Raw genomic sequence first — 23246 nt, forward strand, 5'->3', positions numbered from 1 at the left:
TCCCCAAATGTTCTCTATGGGATTTAAATGAGGGGAACATGCAGGATGGTCCAAAAGAGTGATGTTATTCTCCCTGAAGAAGTCCTTGGTCAAGCCAGCATTGTGAACTGCAGCGTTGTCCTGTTGAAAAACCCAGCTGTTACCACACAGACGAGGGCCCTCAGTCATGAGGGATGCCCGCTGCAACATCTGCACGTAAGCATCTGCCGTCTGACGCCCCCGCACCACCTGAAGCTCCAGTGTTCCACTGAATGAAAAAGCACCCCAGATCATGATGGACCCCCCTCCACTGTGCCGGGTAGAAATCATCTCAGGTGGGATCTCCTTGTCATGCCAGTAACGTTGGAAGCCATCTGGACCGTCAAGGTAACATTTTTTTCTAATCAGAGAATAAAACTTTTTTCTACCTTTCAATGTCCCATGTTTGATGCTCCCTGGCAAAGTCTAAACAGGCAGTTTTGTGGCGTTGTAAGAGACGAGGTCTTTGAATTCGTTTTTTGTTTTTTTAAACCCTTTTCCCGCAGATGCCTTCTGATTTTTGTTTTTGTTCCATAATGCTCAGGATCTTTCAAAAAATGTAGAATTACTGTCTTACGGCGCCCAACCTCACCTGCGAGAGGCCTTGCTTATGCAGCTCGACAATCCAACCACGTTTAAAAAGAGAAAGCTTAGCTTTAGCCATCAGGAGGGCATGACAGTGTGAATGCCTGAGAAAATGAACATTTTGAGCAGATTTTGGCTTTTATAGCCTGTGGTCTTAAACTTTTGATCAGGTGATAAACAACCTATTTCAGTTTTTTTTTTTCTTTTGTTGAAAATGCAAGTTCCAAATGTTTTTTGTCTCACTCCCCCTTCTTGCTTTTGCATATTGTAGCTATACGCAATATTGTAGCTATATAAGAGCCAAATGTGCAAAATGCAAATTCTAGCAATTTTTCAACTGGTCTTAAGATTTTGATCAGGTCTGTACACGCGCACACACACACACACACACACACACACACACACGCGTATTAAAATGTGCCCTATCCATCATCCGTCGATTGAAGCACTAAGGACACTATACTGGATAAATATATATGCATGGACATGTTGCATCCAAGAGGTGGCATGCTGAATAATTAGCAGCAGAGAAGACGGCATTAAAAGTGTTTTTTTTTTTTCCTTCTAGTCTTGCTTTGTAAAGAGTGACTGCCTGTTGGAAAGCGCAGACAACAAACAGTAAGTTCCTGGGAAATGTCAACAATGTCGCCCCGTCCTTTCTTGACAAGACCAGTAAACAGTCAATTCCATTCAAAGTTAGCAGCACACTTTTCTTTGCAGCAGGCGTCAAGATGTGAACTTTACTCAGAGGAGAATGTTTCAGGGAATGGTGTGCTGGTGGCTCCTATACTGGGAAATGTGCGTCAGTTTGTGTGTGTGTGTGTGTGTGTCTCTCATCTGAATACTGGCTTTATTTTGTGTTTAGTGTAACAGTAAAAAAAAAAAAAAGTCAAGTAGTGTGCCGACTTGAAATCTCCATCAGGCCAGTGTAGTGGTTTTACATGACCTCAAAAAATGCACATACTATACAATTATAGTAAACATGTAATATTTTAACACTTATGTATAGAGATTTTCCTTGTTTAAGTGTGTTATTTTTGTATTAGATTTTTATTACTTTTTTAAAAAGTTATTTGTATTTAGAATTTTATATAAAAGTATAAATAATAAATAATATAAGTAATATATTTTATTATTTATCTTTAAATATATCTTTTCATACATATTTTTCATTTGACATTTATTTGATGTCAAATGACCACCTTTCATATTACCTAGCACTGATAACAGAAATATTTCATTCTATTTAATACATTTTAATGTGTTTATTTCACATACATTATTTTATGAGTAAACATAATGAATTTATATTGTAAACACATAAAAAAAGTTTTAAATAACTACATGAAACTTCATATAGCCCTGTATTTACCATAAAAAAATTGCTAAATTTTTTTAATTTTAATTCTCACATTTAAAATTTTTTGGATTAAAAAAAAATATGAATACATAAATTGTTATTGTCATGACTTTTGGGACATCCAGTATATTATACTACATTAACAATATAACATACATATTTCTTCTGTTTACAGTACTTGAACTTAATGTGTTGATTCATATCATATATTATTGATCTTTATTTGTAGAAATATTACGTTTGTATTGTAAACATTTTTGGAAGTATTTTTAATTATTAATTTAATTAAACTTCCATGACCCTGTATACCCCGCAACCCTAGTGAGGATAAGCGCCATAGAAAATGGATGGATAGATGGATAACCCTGTATATGTATTGTAATTCTTTAAAAATATTTAGTTAATTAAATGTAACTTCTAAAAAAAAATTAAGTAAGGTATATTATGTGTATTATGTATGTCCAGATTTTAGGGACACCCTGTAGATTGAATTCTTTGTTCGCTCGTTCGCTGGCACAGGTTAGACAGTTAAGTAATTCCGCTGCACAAATATTGTGGTGTGTCCACTTGCCTCGTTGTACTTTATTCTCCAAGCGTCTTAGAGGAAAGATCCAAAGCATGCAAATCAGTCATCGGCAAGCGGGCCAAGGGGAAGACCTTGTCGTCACATCATCAACACCACAGTGGCGTCCATCAGCAGTCGTCAAACACAAGTTTAGTCTCTGCATCTGTCCTCTCTCACGTTGCTTCCCTTTCTTCCTTTGTTTGCCGCCTTGTTTGCGCAAAGACTGGCCAAATTCTTCTACCTCCCACACAGAAAGGACAGCACAGTACAATTAGAAAACACTTGAAGAGCAAAGATGATGGACCTCATGTTGGAGTCCATCGACGATGTGTTATTTTCAGGAATACCTGTATTATTAGTTAGCTTTTCTTCTTTTAGGTTCGAGAGGGGACAGAGGGTGAAAAAAGGAGAACAGAGTACAAAAAGCAACAAAATTGGGTAGTACTACCCAAGGATATACAGTGGGGGAAATAAGTATTTGATCCCGTGTACTCCTTTGAAATCTATGAACCGTGCATCATTTTATGGTAGTGTATTATATAACTGACAGAATGTTAAAAAGAAATTGAAAATAAAAGAATTTATCATCAATTTATATGTATTAGATTGAGCAAAATAAGTATTTCCAGTCTTGTACAGGTCTACAGTCTTTGTCTCTGAGGTCACCTCTTTGGTCGTGCCCATGGTGGTGCAGAGGCTTGAATGGAAGAGAGCGTTTGTGTGACATGTGCCTTATCCAAATAATGAGTTCAGATTAGGGGTACTTTCCTAAAAGGACAGGGCCAAACCATACGCCAGTGTTTGCTGGGTGGTAGAGGATCAAATACTTCTAGCGCTTCTAGTCATCAGTCAGTAAGTCATCAGATTGGATTTTTTGCGACCACACTGTGGCCCATTGGTGTGGATTTGTGTGCTAATTACGTACTCTCATGACGCGGATTCTGAGCAGACGTACAGTAATCCCTCGTTTATCATGGTTAATTGGTTACAGGCCTAACCATGATAAGTGAATTTTCATAAAGTAGGATTCCTTATTTATAAATAGAGCGCATAAAAATAACCTGTTTACCACCTTCTAAATAGAGTTGTAACATTAGAGCCCTCTAGACATGAAGTAACAGCCCTATAGTCATCTTTACACTCCTATTAACCAATATAGTAGACATAAGAGAAATAAGTGTTTGTGTGCATTGCTATAAATGTGTTCCAGGAATACAGGAGCTGAGTGTGCAGGGTGGGCAGGAAGTGACATTGGGGATTGAGAGTTTAGTGGGTTAGTGGGAAAAGTATTGTATTATATATGTATATATTGTATTTTACTTCATTGTAGCCATTTTTATGCTTCAAAATGCTTACTTTAGGCATAAAATAGGTAAAGTTGCTTAAATAGGCATATTTTGTGACTAATATTAGGCCGTATTCAACCACGAAACAGCCAGATTTATTAATATATTTTTGAAAAACTGTGACAAGAGTGAAGTCATGCAAATCGAAGCATAAAATGGCGAGGGATTATTGCGTTAGCAGCAAAAAGAAACTTTAAAATACATCCAGCCATACATACCTTAAGTTGTTGTGTTGAACACCTATTCAGCCTGTTGTGTGTCCTATTGTGTAGTTCAATAACTTGCCTTTTCAGATATTGTTTGTTCTAAATTTCTAAATTTATATATTTATTTATTTATAGTCCAGTACCAATGACAGTCGTCCCTCACCACTTTGCAGTTTGAACATTGTGCCCTCACTCATCTGTGTTTTCAAAAATTAATTAATGAATTATCGCTGTTTTGTGGTTGCCTACAGCCTATTATTAGTAAAAAAATATATACATATTTAAACAAATTTTACATATTCTTGGCAGAAATTAATCATTAAGCGCAAAAAATGCTAAATGAACTAAAATACAAATACAGTGTAAGGCATTAAAAGAGAAATGTAGTATTCTACACTGGCCACTAGGTGTCACTAATAACACCCACAGGCTGTAATTGCAGGTTTGAATCATCTCTTTTTGTCTAATAATAGTCCATAGTCAACCACGAAACAGCGGTCATTTATAAATTCATTAAAAAAAAAAAAAAAAAAAAGTGATACAGCGAGGGAGCATAGCGACTGTATAAATCTGTATAAAATTTGTGGGCGTGAATGACACAAGTTTGGATTTGCTAGAGATGTTGACTGTTTTGACACAAAGTCGTCCCACATGTACCCAAGGATGAATCAATACCAATACACAGGTACTAAAGACCCAAGGATGGCTCAATACCCATATATTGGTACCCGAGGATGAATAAATACCCATACAATGTTTTCAATGATGCCATTTATTTGGAAAAACTTTGGCCCTAATAGTCTATAGGAATTGCACCCAATGAGCTTAGCTGTCTGAATTATGCAGTAACCGTATCAGTACTACAAAGTTAAAGATCGGCTTAAAAAAAAAAAAGGTCAAACATGTAAGTTGATTCACAGTAAGACAGTAAATCAACTTAGTTCCCCCCCTTAGTTATGAACTGTAATGTGCCACACCCACCCACCAACTACGATGGTACTAGCTGAACTACAATAGCTGAACAAGCTTGACATGAAAACAACAACTAAATAAGCATTACAAATAAAACATTTCATCAGAGTCCGTTAAAGAATCCGAGGCTTTTTACAAAACAGGGTAGCCCAACACTTGCAAAAGTTTTACACATGGTATTGGATGGAATGCTTATACTCGCTTAATGGCATCGTCGATTTCTGAAATCTGGTCCTTCAGTTGGTTCCACTGTTCAGGGTTCAGAGAGATACCTGTAGGATGTATAAAGACAAGCTCAAGCATAGCGTCTTACAAATGTAACCTGCATGTGCCTTGCGGAACATTGTAATCCCTCGTTTATCACGGTTAATTGGTTTTAGACCCGACCATGAGAAGTGAAGTTCTGCTAAGTAGGATTTATTCCGTAGTTAAGAACATAGAAAACCCTTTTTACAACCTTCTAAATACAATTTGTAACATTATTAGAGCCCTCTGGGCATGAAATAACACCCCTATAGTCACCTTTACACTCATTATTACCCAATATGTAGATATAACAAGAGAAAACAAGACAAATATGATGACTCGTGCTTGTGTGCTGCTGTAAATGTGCTAAATGTGTTAAATTTAGCTTGCTGTGAGTTACAGCCGCAGGGATTATTGTCCCTGTTGTGAGATCACTCAAACCTGCAATAAAAGCCTGTTGTTCCGGCCATCAAGTCTGGTGCTTGTGTGTCTCACCCAATATTACAGTAACATTACCGACACCTAGTGACCCGCGTAGAATACTACATACCATCACATCTTTGAATGCATCTTCTGAATGCCTTATATTTGTATTTTACTTATTTTAGCCATTGTTATACTTGAACATGCCTCATTTAGGCAACAAATATGTAAAAGTTGCTTAAATATGCATATTTTTTGACTACTAATAAGCTATTTTTAAAAGAAGCTCAAAGTGGTAAATGATGACTGTATATTTTGATACATACTGTAGGTCGCACCTGACTATAAGTCACAGGACCAGCCAAACTATGAAGAAAAGTGCAATGTATAGTCTGGAAAATACGATAATTCGACCCTCTAGATTCAGTTTTTCAGAAAAGCGACTAGTGACAAGTTAAGTGAGGAGACTTTTGCCAACTGGTTTATTGCTCTTCTTGATAAGCAACGAGTCGACTGCCTTGCAGGGCTGCAACTAACTATTTTCTGAGTCAATTAATCTCGAGCTTGTTTCTGCTTCCATAAATGACAAAGTTTTTTTTCCTATCACATTTAAGAGGCTGAAATCAGAGGATATTTGGAATTCTAAATCAGAAAATGATTCATCAAATACCAAAAAAGTTGTTGATTAGTTGAATAGTGTGTGTGGATTGGTAAACCTGAGCTTGGTGGTTTGTGCCATCAAAAATGTGTGAGAGGACCCGCTGTTTGTTGAGCAGAGCAATACAATCTTTCATGTTAGAGTCCTCAAAAGTGTCCAAAAAGATCAGAAAGAGTCACTAAATTTGTCGCTAGACGCTTTTTTGAAAAACAGAATGTACAGAATTCAGAATACACACTAAATATTGCGACAAAATCACTAAGCTGGAAACGCAGATCACTCCTACGTCTTAGTCTCTGGTGCGTATGAGGTGCGTCAAGAAGCACAGTTACGATTCCATCTACTGTACGGAGCTGGAATGACAAGCTATATTCACAGTCAGTCCTGTTATAATGTATTTATGAGTGAGGGCAAACGGATAGCTCCAAATGCATTTGTGGCGTGCCGCCACACATGAATAAACGTATGGGATATACTTGATTGTGAGCCCAAGCATACACTGTTATCAAGCCCGATATGAGCTCATATAAAAAGACAATGTCGGAATATATAGTTGTTACTGTGCACGCTCACTGCTAGCATGGCATATTGTGAATATGTGATTCACATGTAAATGCTGATATTGTTCCTGTTTGTGGATGCAAACACGTCTTAACTGCAATACTGAAATGTTTCTCTACTCTGAGAATTGTTTTCTGCTCCACGCGGCACTCAGCCAAGTCAGTGAAGGTGTGGATGGAGGACCACCAGACCAAGACTCTGTCAAGGCCAGCCCACCTATGGACCTGAACCCAAAAGAAAGCCTCTGGAATGTGAAGGACGCGGAAGATGGATGGCGACTGCTTGAATTTTTGGCCTGAAGTTACACAACTGCAATGTTTGTGAACTCTACCTCTGTTAAAACACTTGTGTTGTTTAAAGATGAATACATACACTGTTTTCTTTGCCTTATAATAAGAAAATGTTATTTGTTTTTCTTATTCTGACCAACTGTCAATTTCTCCAAATGCTCAACATTTTTTATAATCTTCATTTTGAATTTGTACAAAATATTTCCAGTAGTTTACAGAGTGTGCCACTTCACACTTTGAAGTTTGCAGCTTCAGTCTCACGTTTTTATATAAAATATATTAATAAATCATGTTGTTTCATTGTTGAATACAGCCTATTATTAGTAAAAAATGTGCATATTTAAGCAGATTTTCATGTTTTTTTGCCTAAATTAATAATTTTCAAGCAAAAAAATTGATAAATGCAGTAAAATACAAATATAGGACATTCAGAAGATACAATCAAAGACGGTGTGATGATATGTAGTACTCTACACTGGTCACTAGGTGACAGTAATGTTACTGTAATGTTGGGTAAAACAAGCGCCAGACCTGATCGACAGGCTTTTTTTTTGCAGGTTTGAATGAGCTCACAACAGGCACAATAATCACAATAATAACATGGGCTTCTGTTGCACCTGTTACCCGCACCAAGCTAAAACGCAACTCTGAACCTCCGACGCCACTTTCAGTCCGCCCCCCACTCAGCTCCCCTAGCACCAAAACACATTTACAGCAACACACACAAGCACAAGTATTATTACTTTGTCTTATTTTCTTTTATTATGTCTACTGTATTTGGTAATATGTGCAAAGGTGACTGTAGGGGTGTTATTTCATGTCTAGAGGGCTCTAATAATGCTAAAAACTGTATTTAGAAGGTGCTGAACAGGTTTTCGATGCTCTAACCATGAAAGTATTCCATTTATGAATAAGGAATCCTACTTTGCACCATTTTAATACAGTGTTTCCCATACATTCGTTTAAGTGGCAGCTTGCCACAAATAGATTAATGCACCTCGTCTGTCAGAGAATAAGAAGATGAAGCAGGAAGGATCGGTGCTGCAAACTTAGCAACTCTGTTGCTATATTTATTGAGTATTTAGGCTCCCTTTAGGTACGCTTACAAAAAAAAGCGACTCAACAAATCTAGTGCAGACTGTATCGCTGTTCTCAATGAGTAGTTTTGATTGAGATTGACAGAGACGTTCACTTATCAATACATTTACTGCATCATACTTGGAGGAAGGTTGTTTTGATACTGTAGTTTGTCCATTCCATGAAGCTAACCGGGTGTAAACGAAATAAATAACAGCTCTTAGTATGATAGAGCGCAGTCGACAACTGCATATTGTTCATTTTTGTTTGTTAAAAAAGCGCCAACATTCACCCTGGCGCTATATTAGCCAGCATGATTGGAGAGTTTGTTACGTTTCTGTAGTTGCAAAACGTTCTTTGTGGCCGCCTTTGACTCTGCCATTCATTCTTCTTCAGATATCTACATTTCTGTTTGTTATTTATCCATTTGTCTGCTCAAATCTTTCATCCAGATGAGAACTGACTGGGGAAGAGCCCGTTTCCTGACAGTAAACATGCATCTAGCCCAGCTGCTATTCACTATTGCCACCTGCTGTTCACATTTCATCCAAATGCAAGCATCTTTTCAATAACATTAGATTTAAAAGAAAATAAGCCATCAAAAGGAGTCTTTCTATGGTCAAATTTGATCTAGATTATTATTATTATTATTTTTAAATCAAGTATATTTTTACAAATATCTGTGATGCACAGTGCCGTGTAAACACAGACAGCTTCAATGTAAACTCACACAGGCCATGCAGCAGTGTCCATTATTTTACAGATGTTTGTGCATGCCATACGAATGTCAGACTGGCTTCCCTGTTTGTCGGTCAAGTGAATGCCATGCGATGACCCACATTACCTTCACAACAGACTGGTCCATCGCGATCAATGTAATGGGAACGCCTCTAAAACATAGTATAGAAGTTTTTCGGCGCTGTTTAGCTACGTGTGCGTACAGCACACTAGTTGGTTGTGCTCAATAAATTCTGGACCACAAGTACTTCAGTTCCGCTTTGTAGTTATGTTATTGTGCACTGAAATATCAAACCATTTAAAAGCGAGACAGAAGTTTATGCATTTGTTTAAAAGGAAAACTGTACTTTTTGGGGAATTTTGCCCATCATCCACAATCCTTGTGTGAGACATGAACACATATGCCTCTCTCTTTTCTTGGCGTTCTAAAGATATAAAAACAGATAAAAAGACGGAGCTGAGAATGCACCTAATGGGAAACACTTACTCCGCCTGTAAAGCCTTCTGAAAAAAAACTCCAAAAAGCACCAACAAAGCTCCAGTTACATATAATATGACGTGCATATTAAACAAGCTAGGGCAACATTGTTACGCAGATCGAACTAAGTTACTGGCGTGTTGATACCTTGCCACACCACACCACTAGCTAGTCGCCCGCAGCATGTCAGCGCCGCTCTCACAATGCCTCAAGCCACGACCAAAAGGTAACGCTACATATTGGAGCTGCCGCTGCTGCCGTTTATGTTTTTGAGTTCGGAAAAGTTAATGCTTGGTGGAGGCATTCATTTCTATGTTGCTATGTGAAATCAATGAGCCCAGGAAGGAAGTCCTGGTCACGGCATGTGTATGAAAGCATAAAACCTTTTTAGAGGTGTTTTAATAGCGGTCTTTGTTGGCAGCATAGGTGTGTCCCATTACGTGCAGTAATGAGCTGTCTCTATCTGTTTTTAATATCTTTAGAAAGCTCAGAAACGAGAAATACGTGTTCCTGTCTCTAACGACTGTAGATGACGGATAAATGTCCAAAAAAAGTGCAGTTTTCCTTACATTTAAGACCTTAAAAAAAAATCATACTGAAGACATTTTATTAAATTTTAAGATTTTCAAACTATTGGACTTTGGACCTTTTTAAGACCCTGCAGACACCCTGTACACATACCATTCACGGTGAACCCTATTTGGTAAAATAATGTTTTGGTTTCATGTTCACTGTCATGCTCCTATTAAAGTGTCATACTGTTTATTGGAGTGATCTGAGGAGTTTACCTTTCTTCCCAGGCTTCATATCACCGTCCGAGTTCGTCCAGTATTCTCTGATGTCGATCAGAACTTTACCTTTGAAGTCCCGGACACTGACGTATCTCATCCTTCCAATCTGGACAAAAAAAAAAAAAAAAAACACTTTTGACTCAAGTACATTTAATTACCTGCATTGCTTTTCGTACAATATTGCACATAAATTAAGGCATTTGCCCTGTACTGTACAAATGTCGTTTTGTGTCCATTATTTGATTTGACTAATATTAGTTAAAATGATGCACCAACATACCTATGTATTCCTGGTAAGATACACATTCATGTCTCACTGACTTGCTATGATTATCTGCTCCAGGCTAGAGGCCTCTTGTCTCCAAAACAAGTCCTCCAAATGCTTATCACCTGATTCATATAGCGTTGGGTGTCTAGGCATGTGAGTCTGCCCTTCGTTGTCTCTGTCCCTCACAGGAGGAAGACACCGCCCCATGGCGAGCCCTTAGATTAACTAACAATTTTGCATGAATACTAGGGATGAGCGAGTACATCACTATCTGTATTCGTCTTGCCAATTGCACCGCGTACATGAGCGAGGCACGGCTCCTCTCTGACTGCAGCAAGTCTGTGTAGGGAGGGGCGGTCGTTGTGTGTGACTGGCCAATCACAGAGCGTGAAGAGTGAATACATAAGTAGTTACCCTATGAGCATTTTCCTTCATCGCGATTACTGATAATGACAAGCTGTGCTCGTTTCATGCTCGCACTCAGCAAAAATGCATTATCCGTAAGGGATACTCGTCTAAAACATTGTCTGAAACATCCCTAATGAATACTCACACATTTTCTCTAGAAGCCATATGTTCAGGTTGTATTGATTTTTCTCCTTGCGCGCAAGTTTTATGAAATTGTACCTCATGATTCTCAAAGAACTTGTCTCGCCTTGGTTTTTTTGGAGCCAACAGCAGATTTTCCCTTGACAGTTTTGGCTTTCATTGAAAATGAGGTACTACCTGGTTTCACCATTGGGTGTCAGGAAAAAAGTGACTAGTGACAAATCAAGCGACGTTTTCTGCGCTTACTGGTCACTTTTGGAGACACAGTGCTCTTTTCAACGAGCAGCGGGTCCTGCTGTGCACTGTTAAGTAAGCAATGTTTGCAGTCACTCACCTGAAACATGTTGTCATCGGTGTTACTGCTGCCTTTGGAAGAACCTCCAGGCTTTGAACTCTCTCCACTTTTTGGTTTCTTAACCGTTTTTTCTGGTGTAGCGGACTTCTTTCTCTTTGCCTTAAAAGAACAAAAACAGTATAAATTTTGTTCATTTCATTTGACCTTACAATCATAGAAATGAACTTTACAGAGCATACAAAGGTAAGATTAGGAGTAATGTTCTATATGGCAAGTGACGCGTAACTACAAACACAAACCTTGGTTTCAACCTCACTATCAGAGTCACTTCCAGATGTGGAGGACAGCACTTCTTTTGTTTTAGGCATTCTGCAAAGACAAAAAGGGATTCAGACTCAAGCTTTTTTGACAGCTTCCGTGCGAAGACAGAAAAATCTTGGATTGTTGATATCTTTGTAAGGTGGTGAAAACTTACTCAATAAGCAGGGATCAAATTAATGATTATTTTTTAGTGGATTAATCTGAAGCTTGTTTCGGTTGATCGAGTTAACGGTTAGGCCGCAGACGGACCAAAACAATATGAAGCAAACACAAACCGTTAGTGGTTTGAGCCGCAATATATCAGAAAATAGGCAAAAATGTGCATCACTGTCCTCCAAAGTCAAATTGATGTGCGTGAATATCAGGTTTTGCACACAAAGATAATAGGTCTGTTTTCATGGATGGCTAAGGAAATTTAAAAAAATACTCATATTTGATAGGCTGAAATCAGAGAATATTTACATTTTTAAATGAAAAAAATTATTCATCGAATACCAAAATAGTTTTAATTGGATAATCAATGGATGATTCCTTAATTGCTGCAGCTCAAGTAATCATAGATACATTTTGCGTTTGTTGTGCTTGCATGCTTTTTAATGCCATTAATTTTAACATTTTCTCTTTTTACTAGAAAAAAGATTAATCTGAATTTTTACAAATTATTTTATTACATTCTGATTTGTATTATAATACATTTTTAATTGGCCGTTTTTGTTTTTAAAATAAACATTTTATGTATTCTCAATGACTTAATTATTCGTTCCATTTAAATTGTGTTTATATATTATATGTCCATACTTTAGGAACACCTTGCAGTAAGGAATACTAGTTTGATACAAGGTCGTCAACATTTTGCATTAGGGATGTGGAACGTTATCATCATGCACATATTATTTGATTGTACAAAATTAGCTGCTGAAGACATCAATGATGCTCCATGCTGCCCAACAATGAGAAAATGTCGTTCGAGTGTGGATGAATTCAATTAATGAGGAACTGACTCAATGTCTTAAGAGGACAATAATGGAGTTTATAGGTCAACCTACGCCTTAGAAAGGTTATTTTATAACACATTTAAAATCATACGTTTCACATCGTAGTAAAATATTCTTGGCATGACACATGGTGAGCTATTAGCCATGTTAACGTGTCTAGGCCAGGCTGCCATTATTATTTAGAACCAACCACGCTGCATTTCATTGAAATATGAAACAATAATCAGTAAACCACATCATTAAAATCGAAACTACAATCCCAACACTTTGATGTTTGGGTTCTATTAACCGATACTTACATGACTTCTGTAGCGAAGATTATTTCTATTTCTAATTCTTCTTCTTCGTGTCGTTCTACTTCTTCGTGTACGCCTACAAATCAGCTTAAATGCTCGTTACCGCCACCTACTGAGCCGGAGTACGGAACAACAATTGCAAGCAAAACCACATTATCGCAACACTATTTCCTGTTGCTTTACAGTAAGAAATGAACAAAGGCAAATTCACAAAAGGTTGCTTTTTAATGGCTGGAACATACGCTTTTTTTGTATGATTACCTTTCTGGTAGGTATACTACACCTATATCTAGTTGATACTGGATTGTGTCTCCCAAAATATTATGCAATTCTTAAAAACGCGTATTTCAAATATTGTATTTAAAATATGTAATATAAATAACTTTTATTAATACATTAATTGCAATTAATTGATCTTTAATATATTTTTATTTGAGATTAAATCAATACAAAGCCAAATAGATCATTTAAATATAATTACCTAAAATTTAAATAATTGTTTAAATTGCCCATTCATTAGTTCGGTTGTGAAAATACAAATTTAAATAATGATACTGTCCGTGACCTTTTTAATTAATGTAATTTTTTTTATGCATTTTTTATTGTTCTATTGAAATATAAACTAAATAAATTAAATGATTATAAAGGTAATGAAATATAATTATTTTGAATAATATTTAAAGTAAATTAAATAATTACGGTCATTAAACAAACATTACAATTGTAATTGAGTAAAATTTAAAGCGAATTAATGACAAAGGCCATGAAGTAATTACAATTCCAACTGACTAAAAATTGAATTACAAAGGTCATGAAATATAACTTCAATTTTAATTCAATAAAATTTAAAGTAAATTAATTACAATGGTAATGAAATTGATATAATTCCAATTTTATTTGAATCAAATTTAAAAATAAATTAATTTCAAAGGTAATGGAATAGATAATTTGAATAGATTCAAGTTGAAAGAAAATTAAATATGAAGTAATTAAAATTCCAACTTGAAATGAATACGATTTAAAGAATGATGGCCATGAAATATATATAATTACAGTTTTCATAAACTCAAATTTGTAAAAAAGTAAATTACTATAGTCATAAAATTGATATAATTACAATTGTAAGAGAATACATTTTAATTAATTACACCATGAAATAGATATAATTCCATCCATTCATCTTTTTTCTATGCCGCTTATCCTCACTAGGGTCGCAGGTACGCCAGAGCCTATCCCAGCTGACTTTGGGTGAGAGGCGGGGTACACCTTGGACTGGTCGCCAGCCAATGGCAGGGCACATATAGACAAGCAATCATTCACACTCACATTCATACCTATGGACAATTTAGAGTCACCAATTAACCTAACATGCATGTTTTTGGAATGTGGGAGGAAACCGGAGCACCCAGAGAACACCCACGCACGCACAGGGAGAACATGCAAACTCCACACGGAAACCACTCGGCCACCGCACCCTAATTCCAATTTTGATTAAAATTTCAGCTAAATTAATTTAATTATAAAGGTCATGAAATACGTATGTTACAATAAATAATTGCAAAGGTCAAGAACTAAATATGACGGTCTTGAAATAAATGGATATTAAATAGGTTCAAAACCATTATTTAATTGCGTTTTAACAACTGGATTCACCAAAACATTTACTATTTTAAGGAATTACTGTAGATTCAAACTGTATTTGAGTTTATATTATATATATTATTCATTTTGTTATTATACTTTTACACACAAAAAAGCCTCCACATGTATAATGTCTCAAGTTTAGGAAAAAAATGTGTTGTTTTGATGAAACACACCTGTTTTTACACACGTTTTGGTGATAGTAGTAAGTATACACACTTAGCTACTGTACATTCTGGTGAGCACATCTGTCGGGTCCAGGAGATCACCTGAGGTCAAGGTTAAAAAAACGAAATAGACCTAAAAAATGAAATAAGTGCAAACCACTTTGAATCTCACATCAATCAATCATGGATGAAAGCACCTGATTTGTCATGTAATTGTTACCAACACTCTCAAATATGACTACACAGTAACCCAAAACATGTTTACAGTGAACAAAATATGTAGAATTATATTGTCAGTGTAAACGCCCATGACGGGAGGGCCGGGGCGCACTGTCAAGATACCTGGTCACTTTATTGGTGACATTACTAGTACTATTACTAGTGCTTTCCTGCCTCATCTCCCCCACCACTTTTAGTTTAAGAGGGATCCACTGTACTACTGTTGATACAGTTAGAAGACTTTGCAGTGGTGAAATATTGCACTTTGAAGAATTGTAGCACAAAACAGAGGTCAGTGTCATTCCAACAGGTTATTTTGAGCCTTGCAATCCTCTTGCAATATTCTCGTTGGTTTCTGCGGCCTCCTTCAGTGACTGCATCACCAGAGCATTCCGCCTCCTCGTCTCTTCCATCCTCACTGGGTTTGATTCAGGCAGATTCTGGTGAGCGATACCACAAAAATATGATCTCTAATGACTTGTTACCTGTACAACATTCACTGCCTAGATGGCGTCATTGTCTAATCTAAGTTTCTACACAACAGGGGACAGTGTCTTCTTCTAGAACGTTCTAACACGTATTAAACAGGTTTCTTATCTTATTCATATGCTTTAAAAAATACTGCCTTATTTCCTCTTCAATGGTGTTGGGTTTGTTTTGTGAATGTTGTTCCATTTCTGTAGTCCGCCATGGAGACTGGCGCATGCGTAGAAAGGCAGTCAAATAAAATGCTAGCAAGCTAACCGTAAAAACATTTGAACGTCAAAGAGAAGGCTTTCACGTAACGATTACTAGCTCGTCCAACAGGTGTTTATCCATAACGTACAACTTATGGTTCGAGTAGGTAATTAATTTGAAGTTATGAAAGCGTAAAGTCACCTTGATGATGGCTCTCCTCCTTTCTTCTCCTGGTGCAATGATCGACCACATTCCATAACCAAGACCCAACACTCCCACCAGACCGGAGGAGGCCAAGACAGTTCGCATGCCACTCATTGTACACACGCTGATTAATAATTGTATCTCAAGATGACAAGTATTTTCCTCCTTATTGCTACCTTATGAGTGGAAACTATATTAGTAGCATGTGGCGCCACTTGTTTACGTCACTACTTGTCCTATCCGATATGAGCGTGAGACAGTTGTAGTACGGAAAGTCACTTGGACAAACAAGACTGACACTGACCCCATTTGCTACATCTGCGGTACGGGTCGCCACTTGGACAAAATACATGGACACAACTTTTCAGTATTTGGAGAAGCCAAACCGTGACCACTAAATTTCTGGCCAAACTACCAAAGACCACTGAAATTCTGACTCTCACACCACACCCAGCGGCTGATTTAGTCATTTCGGGACCCCATGTAAACACAGTCATTTCCTGAGATAGTCCTTAAAATGTTATTACCTCCTAATAAGTGAATCATTTAAACACATTTAGTGTAACTGACAGGAACATTAACCAACATTTAATATAGTTTAGCTCTTTAACTCACAACTTTGTGATGAAAAGAGTCACTCTCACCTTCATCTCTATGCACTCTTCTCGCCTGACACTGACAGTAGCGGTGCTGCTGTCCTTGTGTGTCTACGTTTGATGTGACTGTGAAACAGGTCGCTAGTTTTGACAAAAACGTAGTTTTCTTCTCGCCGCCTTCTCTTCTCCACTAGGGTAACCCCGCTTCATTTTTCTCCAAACCGCGGCAGCAAGTTTGTTTCGCTCCAGTCTGCCGGAATCAATGTGCACATGCGCAGTAACTAGTCCATTGCATGAGAAGAAGGAAGGGGGAGCGGTCCAAACGAGCATGATCGTGTCCGCACGATGATGTCATTTTAAGCACATGAATTAAGACTTAAACAGTCATATGTACTTTAAATAGAAGACAAAATTATCAATAGTGTTTATGAGACGTTTGCGAGCCTCTGGAAATCTCAGGACACTAGGCAATTGCCTAATGGTAAGTCCGCCCCTGCACACACACACATTTATATATATATATATATACTGTATATATACACACATACATCCTGTAATTAATCCCATTCAATTGCAGATAGAAATAAGTTTTTATCTATAAGTAGGTATGTCCGATATTGTCTTTTTTGCCAGTAACCGATGTGTTGCTATTGTTCAACTCTCAATTCCCGATTCCGATATCAACCGATATCGATATGTGTAACACCAAATATCTCCTGTCATAGAATTAACACATTGTGGTGACCCACAATATTATAAGACATTTCTCTTGGAGATGAATAAAGTATCTATCTATCTACTGTATCTATCTACCTACCTACCTACCTTGATGTAGCCACTTAGCTATTGCTAAAGAATTGTTGCTTGTTGAGTTGAGTGGAGAGCAAACTGATTGGTGCCACCTACCTCGACTCCTGTGTCGTTGGGAATCACATCTCCACATTTGGTGATCCTTGGTAAAAATGTCGCCTAACAACAGAGACAACAAGACCGTGCCGGCACGGCTACAAGTTAACAAGTTAGCTAACGTTAGTGGTATCTGTGGCACACCCACGCCTGTGGTTTCAACATATCAAGCCCAGTTCCGACTGCGAAGAATAACACAGGACGTGACGAAGTATTTCCACGTACTGTTGCCGCTAGATGCCTCGATGACAGCAAGCACGGGAGCCCATAGGCCTGTATATACAGCATTTTTTTTTTATTATCATTTTTCATTATAGGGAAAAAGCTGATAACGATATCAACTGATGTTACATTTTTATGCCAATATTGGTGGGGCGATATTATCGGACATCCCTAATAATAAGTAGGGACGTAAATCTCTTTGTGGTAAATGAGTCGGTAGGTATCGAGATAAACAGGTTAAAATACGATTCAGAAATAATATGTTTTAAAACCATAAGGATTTGATACCATTTGATACAGTGTATAATACATATACATACACATATGTATATACTAGGGCTGTCAATCGATTAAAATATTTAATCTGTCCATGGTTAACTCTTAATTAATCACAATTAATTGAAGATAGAAGTACTTTTTTATCTATAATAATTAGGGATGTAAATCTCTTTGTGGTGAGTGAGTCGATACGCATGTAGATACACGGGGTAAAATATGATTCAAAAAGGATATTTTTTAAAACAGAACGATTCGATACGATCTCATACAGTGTACAATTACATATGCGTACACATGCATACTGTATGCATGTACTAGGGCTGTGAATCTATTAAAATATTTAATCCTGATTAATCGCATTCTGTCCATAGGTAACTCATAATTAATCACAGCTAGAAAGAAGTTTTTCTCTATAGTAAGTAGGGATGTAAATCTTTGTGGGAAATGATATGATAAACATCTAGATACATGGGTTAAGCTACAATTACAAAATTATATATTTTAAAAACAGAATGATTTGATACAATTTAACGGTTGCATTTGTTGATGTAGACCACTGATCTAAAAAAAAAGACTGGATCGAGCAACCTATTGTTTTCACGCGCCAAAATTTGAAGCCAGATTTTTTCGATCGCCGCCATCTTGGTGAGACCACCTTACGCGCCACAGCTTTGTGATTGTGCTGGTATACGAACGCAGAATTAGTGAAAAATCATCAAAAACATCAGGAGTGCCAGTGAAGGAAGCGAGGATGAGGAAACACAACTTAAAAAGCACTTCCCAAGAACCTTCCACTCTTAAGTACTTTTACTTGGCACCTTTTTTTGACCTGATATATGTGCCACTACTTGAACGGCTTTGCTTTGAAAAGTTCTCGAAATGTAACCAAAAGTTAAAGTATGAACTTTGATGGGTGGTTTTGCAAGAATTTTCTAGTTACACCTTCCTGTAACAACTAGGCCTTTTTTTGGTGCCTAGCCTAGCAATCAATGATAAAATTATTTCTATGCAGTTTTTTACAGTAGGCTTTGAGTATTTGCACTTATCTAATGTCTTTTTGTACCAAAAAACAGCTTTTTTAAAAGCTACCACAACTACCAAGTTACATTAATTCTGATACCACACATGATTCACGCAAAGGTAGAAGACATGTGACAAAATTTCTGCTTTCTTCCTGCCTTAACCTTATCCTGAGATTAAAAAAAAATAATGGTTTACCGTAGGAAAATAATTAGACAAAGATAGACTTTAAATTCCGTACGTAAACAATGTTTGCAGGCTGCCACACAGCCAATTTTTCGTCCGTCTCGAAGCTAAAATACATCTTACTAGCTTGATAAATGACACAAAAGCGTATAAATCTGAGTAGTTATAACCTTTAGCAGTTGATTTTGGTGGCTATACGATCAATCGAAGTTTTACCAGTGCGTTGCCATACTGTTGTCTCACAGCAAAGTGGTCTCACCAAGATGGCCGCCGCAAATTTCCATTGGCTTCAAAAATAAAACAATAGAAGCTCGATCCAGTCTTTTTTTTTAGATCAGTGATGTAGACATTAATCAGTTCGAAATCCCCTAGTTTTTGCATGTTTACTGCGAGTGGCGACTTGTCCCACTTGGTTCGACAGTCCTTGAATGCACCGCACCCTTCATCCACGCTGCACAGATAGACTACTATCCCGTATTTTTCACCTCATATTTGGTTCAAAATGCTGATACTATGTGCTATTGTGCACCTCTCTGAAAAACCAGCCTCATACTGGTGGATGGCGGCTCTGTATTCATTTTGTGCATTTAATTTGTTGCTCCGCTAAGTTTTAAACAATACATATTAAATAAGATAAATTAGATCGCTATCATGTACGTTTGTTTTGCTGATGTGTTGAAAATCTTTCCTAGCTTTTGCTAGCCAGCACGCTGCGAATGCTATTTATAGTCCATTCTTGTCTTCAGTCATGGTCACATTGCCACAGGCGCCCAAATAGCTGTTCTCGGCTATGCCTGTCGGTAACTAGCAGCTCATAACCCCCATTTTAGCTCGCAGTTCAAAGCAAAAAATCAGCTGACAAATGGCTCGCATCTAAAAAAACAGCTGTTAGTTGGTACACTCGTATACAAAGGAAACAATACCGGCAGTACTTCTCACTTCCCTCTGGCAGCCGACGTTGTCTATGACAAATCACCTCACAGCGACAGTAGATACAAATAACTTTTGTCTCAAGAGAGCCATCTGCCAGGGCTTTGAAGCTTCTTTGTCCATTTCCAATATTTCTTCCCACTTTTGGCTCCGCATCCACTACGGTGTGGGGACATGTGCACGTTAATCACGAGTCAGAAAAAACCCACAGTACCGTTCAAAGAAATTTCCATTAAGAACTTAACTTGTATTTACCTAATATGTACGCACTGCGTGCACAATTATTAGGCAATTTGTATTTTTGACGATTAACTTAAATTTTTAACAACTAAAGCACTCTTACTCAAGCCAATCCATAAAGCTTAAAGGTGAATAAAAAAATAAAATATATATATATTTTTTTAAATAAATAATAAAAATCCAAATAAATAAATAAAAATCTTTACAACATTTATAGTTAAGCTTTATTAACATTTTTGAAAATAAAAAAAAACGTTTACAATTTTTTTATGGTTTTATTTTTGTATGATCAAACCTAAATATTTAAGAAAGTAAAAGTCAGGTTGTGTCTTAAGAAAATACTTGCATATTGGTGTGCACAATTATTTGTCAAATATCGATACGCAGAAATACGAGGAAACTACATGAAAAGAAATATTTTACCTTGTATCCCTCAGAAATATTTATTTTACAATTTCTAACTTTCAGAGTCAGTCAAATTTATTTTTCAGCTCATTTTTCATGTGAAGAATCTGCCTCATAATTGGGCACACCTTGATACAAGGTGTTGATCATCTAGGCCACGCCCTCCCTCATTCCACAGATATCATCACCTGATATGACTACACCTAATAAACAGGCACATTTGTACAGCTTGGAGTTGGAATATATGCATAAAAATGATCATAGGGTAAAAATGCTCACGAAAAAATCGTGCACGCAGTGTAGGCAACCTGTGATGTCCTCGTGAACTCTATGTCCAAGAGACTTATGGCAGTGTTGGAAACCAATGCTATCCACACTAAATATTTACACTTTGGACTTTTTCACTTAAGGGTGTACTCACTTTTGTTGCAGCTGTTTAAACATTAATATCTGTTTGTTGATTCATTTTGAGGGGACAGTAAATTTACACTGTTATCCAAACTGAACACTGACTACTTACTATACATTCTATCAAAGTGTTATTTTTTTGGTGTTGTCCCAAAAAAGATATCAAATATATTTTCCCAGCCCTGAGTTGGAGAGTAAGCTTTATTTTCTCAGTCGAATTTCAAGTTAGGAAAAGTGTAAAATTTAGCTTTTTGCATGGTAAAAACAAGCATTATTGTCTGAAATGTATGAAGTGTGCGTATGAAAAAAAACAACCCCCCCCCCAAGACGCAATACAGGTAATTGTTAAGAACATTTAGTCTACATCGTACGTTTGTTTTTTTCAACCAATCTTCTGCTTGGGGCTCCTTTGCGAGTTTGGCAGCTGGAAGTCAGTGGCTTCTTGTTAGCTTCATGGACCACCAGGAATAAGTTCTGATCCATTTTTTGTTGCATCGGAGCTACAGCCAGTCGAGATCTTTGTCCCCGTCGTCATCAAACAGTGGAGGCGGGGGGGGACACCCCTTCAGGCTCTGCAAAAAAATAAATCAACTACTATCGATGACTTTGTAAAACATATGATCAAAACTTATGAGTGCATGTCCTATTACTGTGATGCAGATCACTTATTTGTTTTGATATGATTTATTATGTTTCGTGGTTAGGGATGCACTCTAATCAATGATTAATGCTGTAGAAAAGAAAGAGAAAACCAGTTACATGCGCTTGGCAGAAGAATACGTCATTGCACGTCACTACACTGAGAAAAGGTGTGAGACAGACGATGGTAGTGTCTCAAAGAAAAGGAAAGTGAAGTGAAAGGGAAGTGAAAATATTAGACATGTTCAGAAAGTGGAGAAATCAACACTGGTTGCAGTGACCATCATGAAGAAAAAAGATGGTACCTTTGAACATGTGAAAGGTTCTGCTCCTATGAAATGGACAGTGATAACTAAGCTTTGTAGTGCTCTCGTGATTGACACTTCCTGTCTTTCCAACACTACTTCCGGTGTGCAAAACAACAGGGATGTCTGTTTTATTTAATTGTTGTATTTAATCTTTTTATTACGGTATTTTATGTCCTTCATATAACTCAGATTTAGATTTTAAGCTGTAGCATTAAGCATTGTGCGATAGACAATAACATCTTACTGTCTTACTTAATACTATTGGCTACTTCTGAATTCACATCTTAAACAATTACAACAGCATCATAGCAGAAGAGGATGACCTAAAGAACAGAAACATTTGTCCATTCTCCTGACCTGCTCATCTTCCTCTTCTTCCGCAATCGGCTGTGAAGTGGATTTGTCAATGGATTCCAACTGAGAAAAAGTCTCATCTCCATTTTCCTTGGGCGAATCCCCAGTCGGGCTAAGACAACAAGAACATAAAGACAGACCACACTCAAAAACAAAAACAATGCACGTGTTTGGATCTTTCACCTTTAAATGAATGATGAATATTAAGGGGTTAAAAAAAGCAGCAACAAGTAATTCTACAAAAACATAGTTGAATATTCTCCTGGATGACACATATTTGGGGCTAATCAAGAAAACGAGGTGTAATAATCTGTATGACAGTATTGTTGTCATTTTCTGTTTCCATTTGCGTTTGTTAGTGGCTGTGTGTCAATTGGCATACTTGCGTACTACTGTCTTTCCAGTGCATAACTGCACACATGCGTACTTAGACTTAGTTGTGTTTACACGTATGCACAAGTGCACATTTGAATACGTACTTACACTTAGTGAAAGTATATACAGTAAGTTCACACTTGTACACTTATGCCTTTTGAGTACATAAATGCACACTTACACTTAGTGAGCATGACACTCTTGCTTTTATTGTTCTCATTTCCTTGTTTTCCTTCTGCCTTTCAATTATCACAAGTGCACACTTTTCATCCTTGCACTTAGTATTTTGAGTGTATTAAGTGCAGACTAGCATACTTACATTTAAATCTTAACTGCAATTAAATATGCATATTTTTTGACTAATAACAGGCTGTACTCCACCACAAAACAGCATGATTTGTTCATTTAAAAAAATCTGTGACAGAGTGAAG

General features: G+C 37.0%; 3 protein-coding genes across 4 annotated transcripts in view; all 3 read right to left on the bottom strand.

Annotated features, from left to right (window-relative positions):
• Positions 1-4836: 4836 nt before the first annotated feature.
• sub1b (SUB1 regulator of transcription b) lies at positions 4837-14996 on the bottom strand. 2 transcript variants are annotated; one of them, XM_054774810.1, is made up of 5 exons: positions 14856-14996; positions 11726-11795; positions 11466-11585; positions 10312-10420; positions 4837-5324 (listed from the first exon to the last, which is right to left on the bottom strand). In XM_054774810.1, exons 2-5 carry the CDS (start codon positions 11792-11794, stop codon positions 5245-5247), a joined length of 378 nt encoding a protein of 125 aa, XP_054630785.1. In that variant the 5' UTR covers position 11795; positions 14856-14996; the 3' UTR covers positions 4837-5244. The 2 variants fall into 2 exon arrangements, with proteins under 2 accessions (XP_054630785.1, XP_054630784.1); XM_054774809.1 differs by lacking the exon at positions 14856-14996 and adding an exon at positions 13042-13136.
• A 362-nt stretch (positions 14997-15358) lies between these two features.
• Positions 15359-16324, bottom strand: LOC129180382 (ubiquinol-cytochrome-c reductase complex assembly factor 3). Its single transcript, XM_054774811.1, has 2 exons — positions 15945-16324; positions 15359-15505 (listed from the first exon to the last, which is right to left on the bottom strand). Exons 1-2 carry the CDS (start codon positions 16059-16061, stop codon positions 15377-15379), a joined length of 246 nt encoding a protein of 81 aa, XP_054630786.1. The 5' UTR covers positions 16062-16324; the 3' UTR covers positions 15359-15376.
• A 4263-nt stretch (positions 16325-20587) lies between these two features.
• The window catches only part of fkbp15b (FKBP prolyl isomerase family member 15b), a 32398-nt gene continuing 29739 nt past the window's right edge, over positions 20588-23246 (bottom strand). Inside the window, exons 26-27 of the mRNA XM_054774470.1 lie at positions 22444-22552; positions 20588-21711 (exon numbers count right to left, since the gene is read on the bottom strand). Of these exons, the coding sequence (XP_054630445.1) occupies positions 21640-21711; positions 22444-22552 (181 nt within the window). The 3' untranslated portion in view covers positions 20588-21639. The remainder of the gene's footprint in view (positions 21712-22443; positions 22553-23246) is intronic.

This window comes from Dunckerocampus dactyliophorus, chromosome 4, assembly GCF_027744805.1.
Source record: "Dunckerocampus dactyliophorus isolate RoL2022-P2 chromosome 4, RoL_Ddac_1.1, whole genome shotgun sequence".
In the NCBI taxonomy this organism is placed as follows: domain Eukaryota; kingdom Metazoa; phylum Chordata; class Actinopteri; order Syngnathiformes; family Syngnathidae; genus Dunckerocampus; species Dunckerocampus dactyliophorus.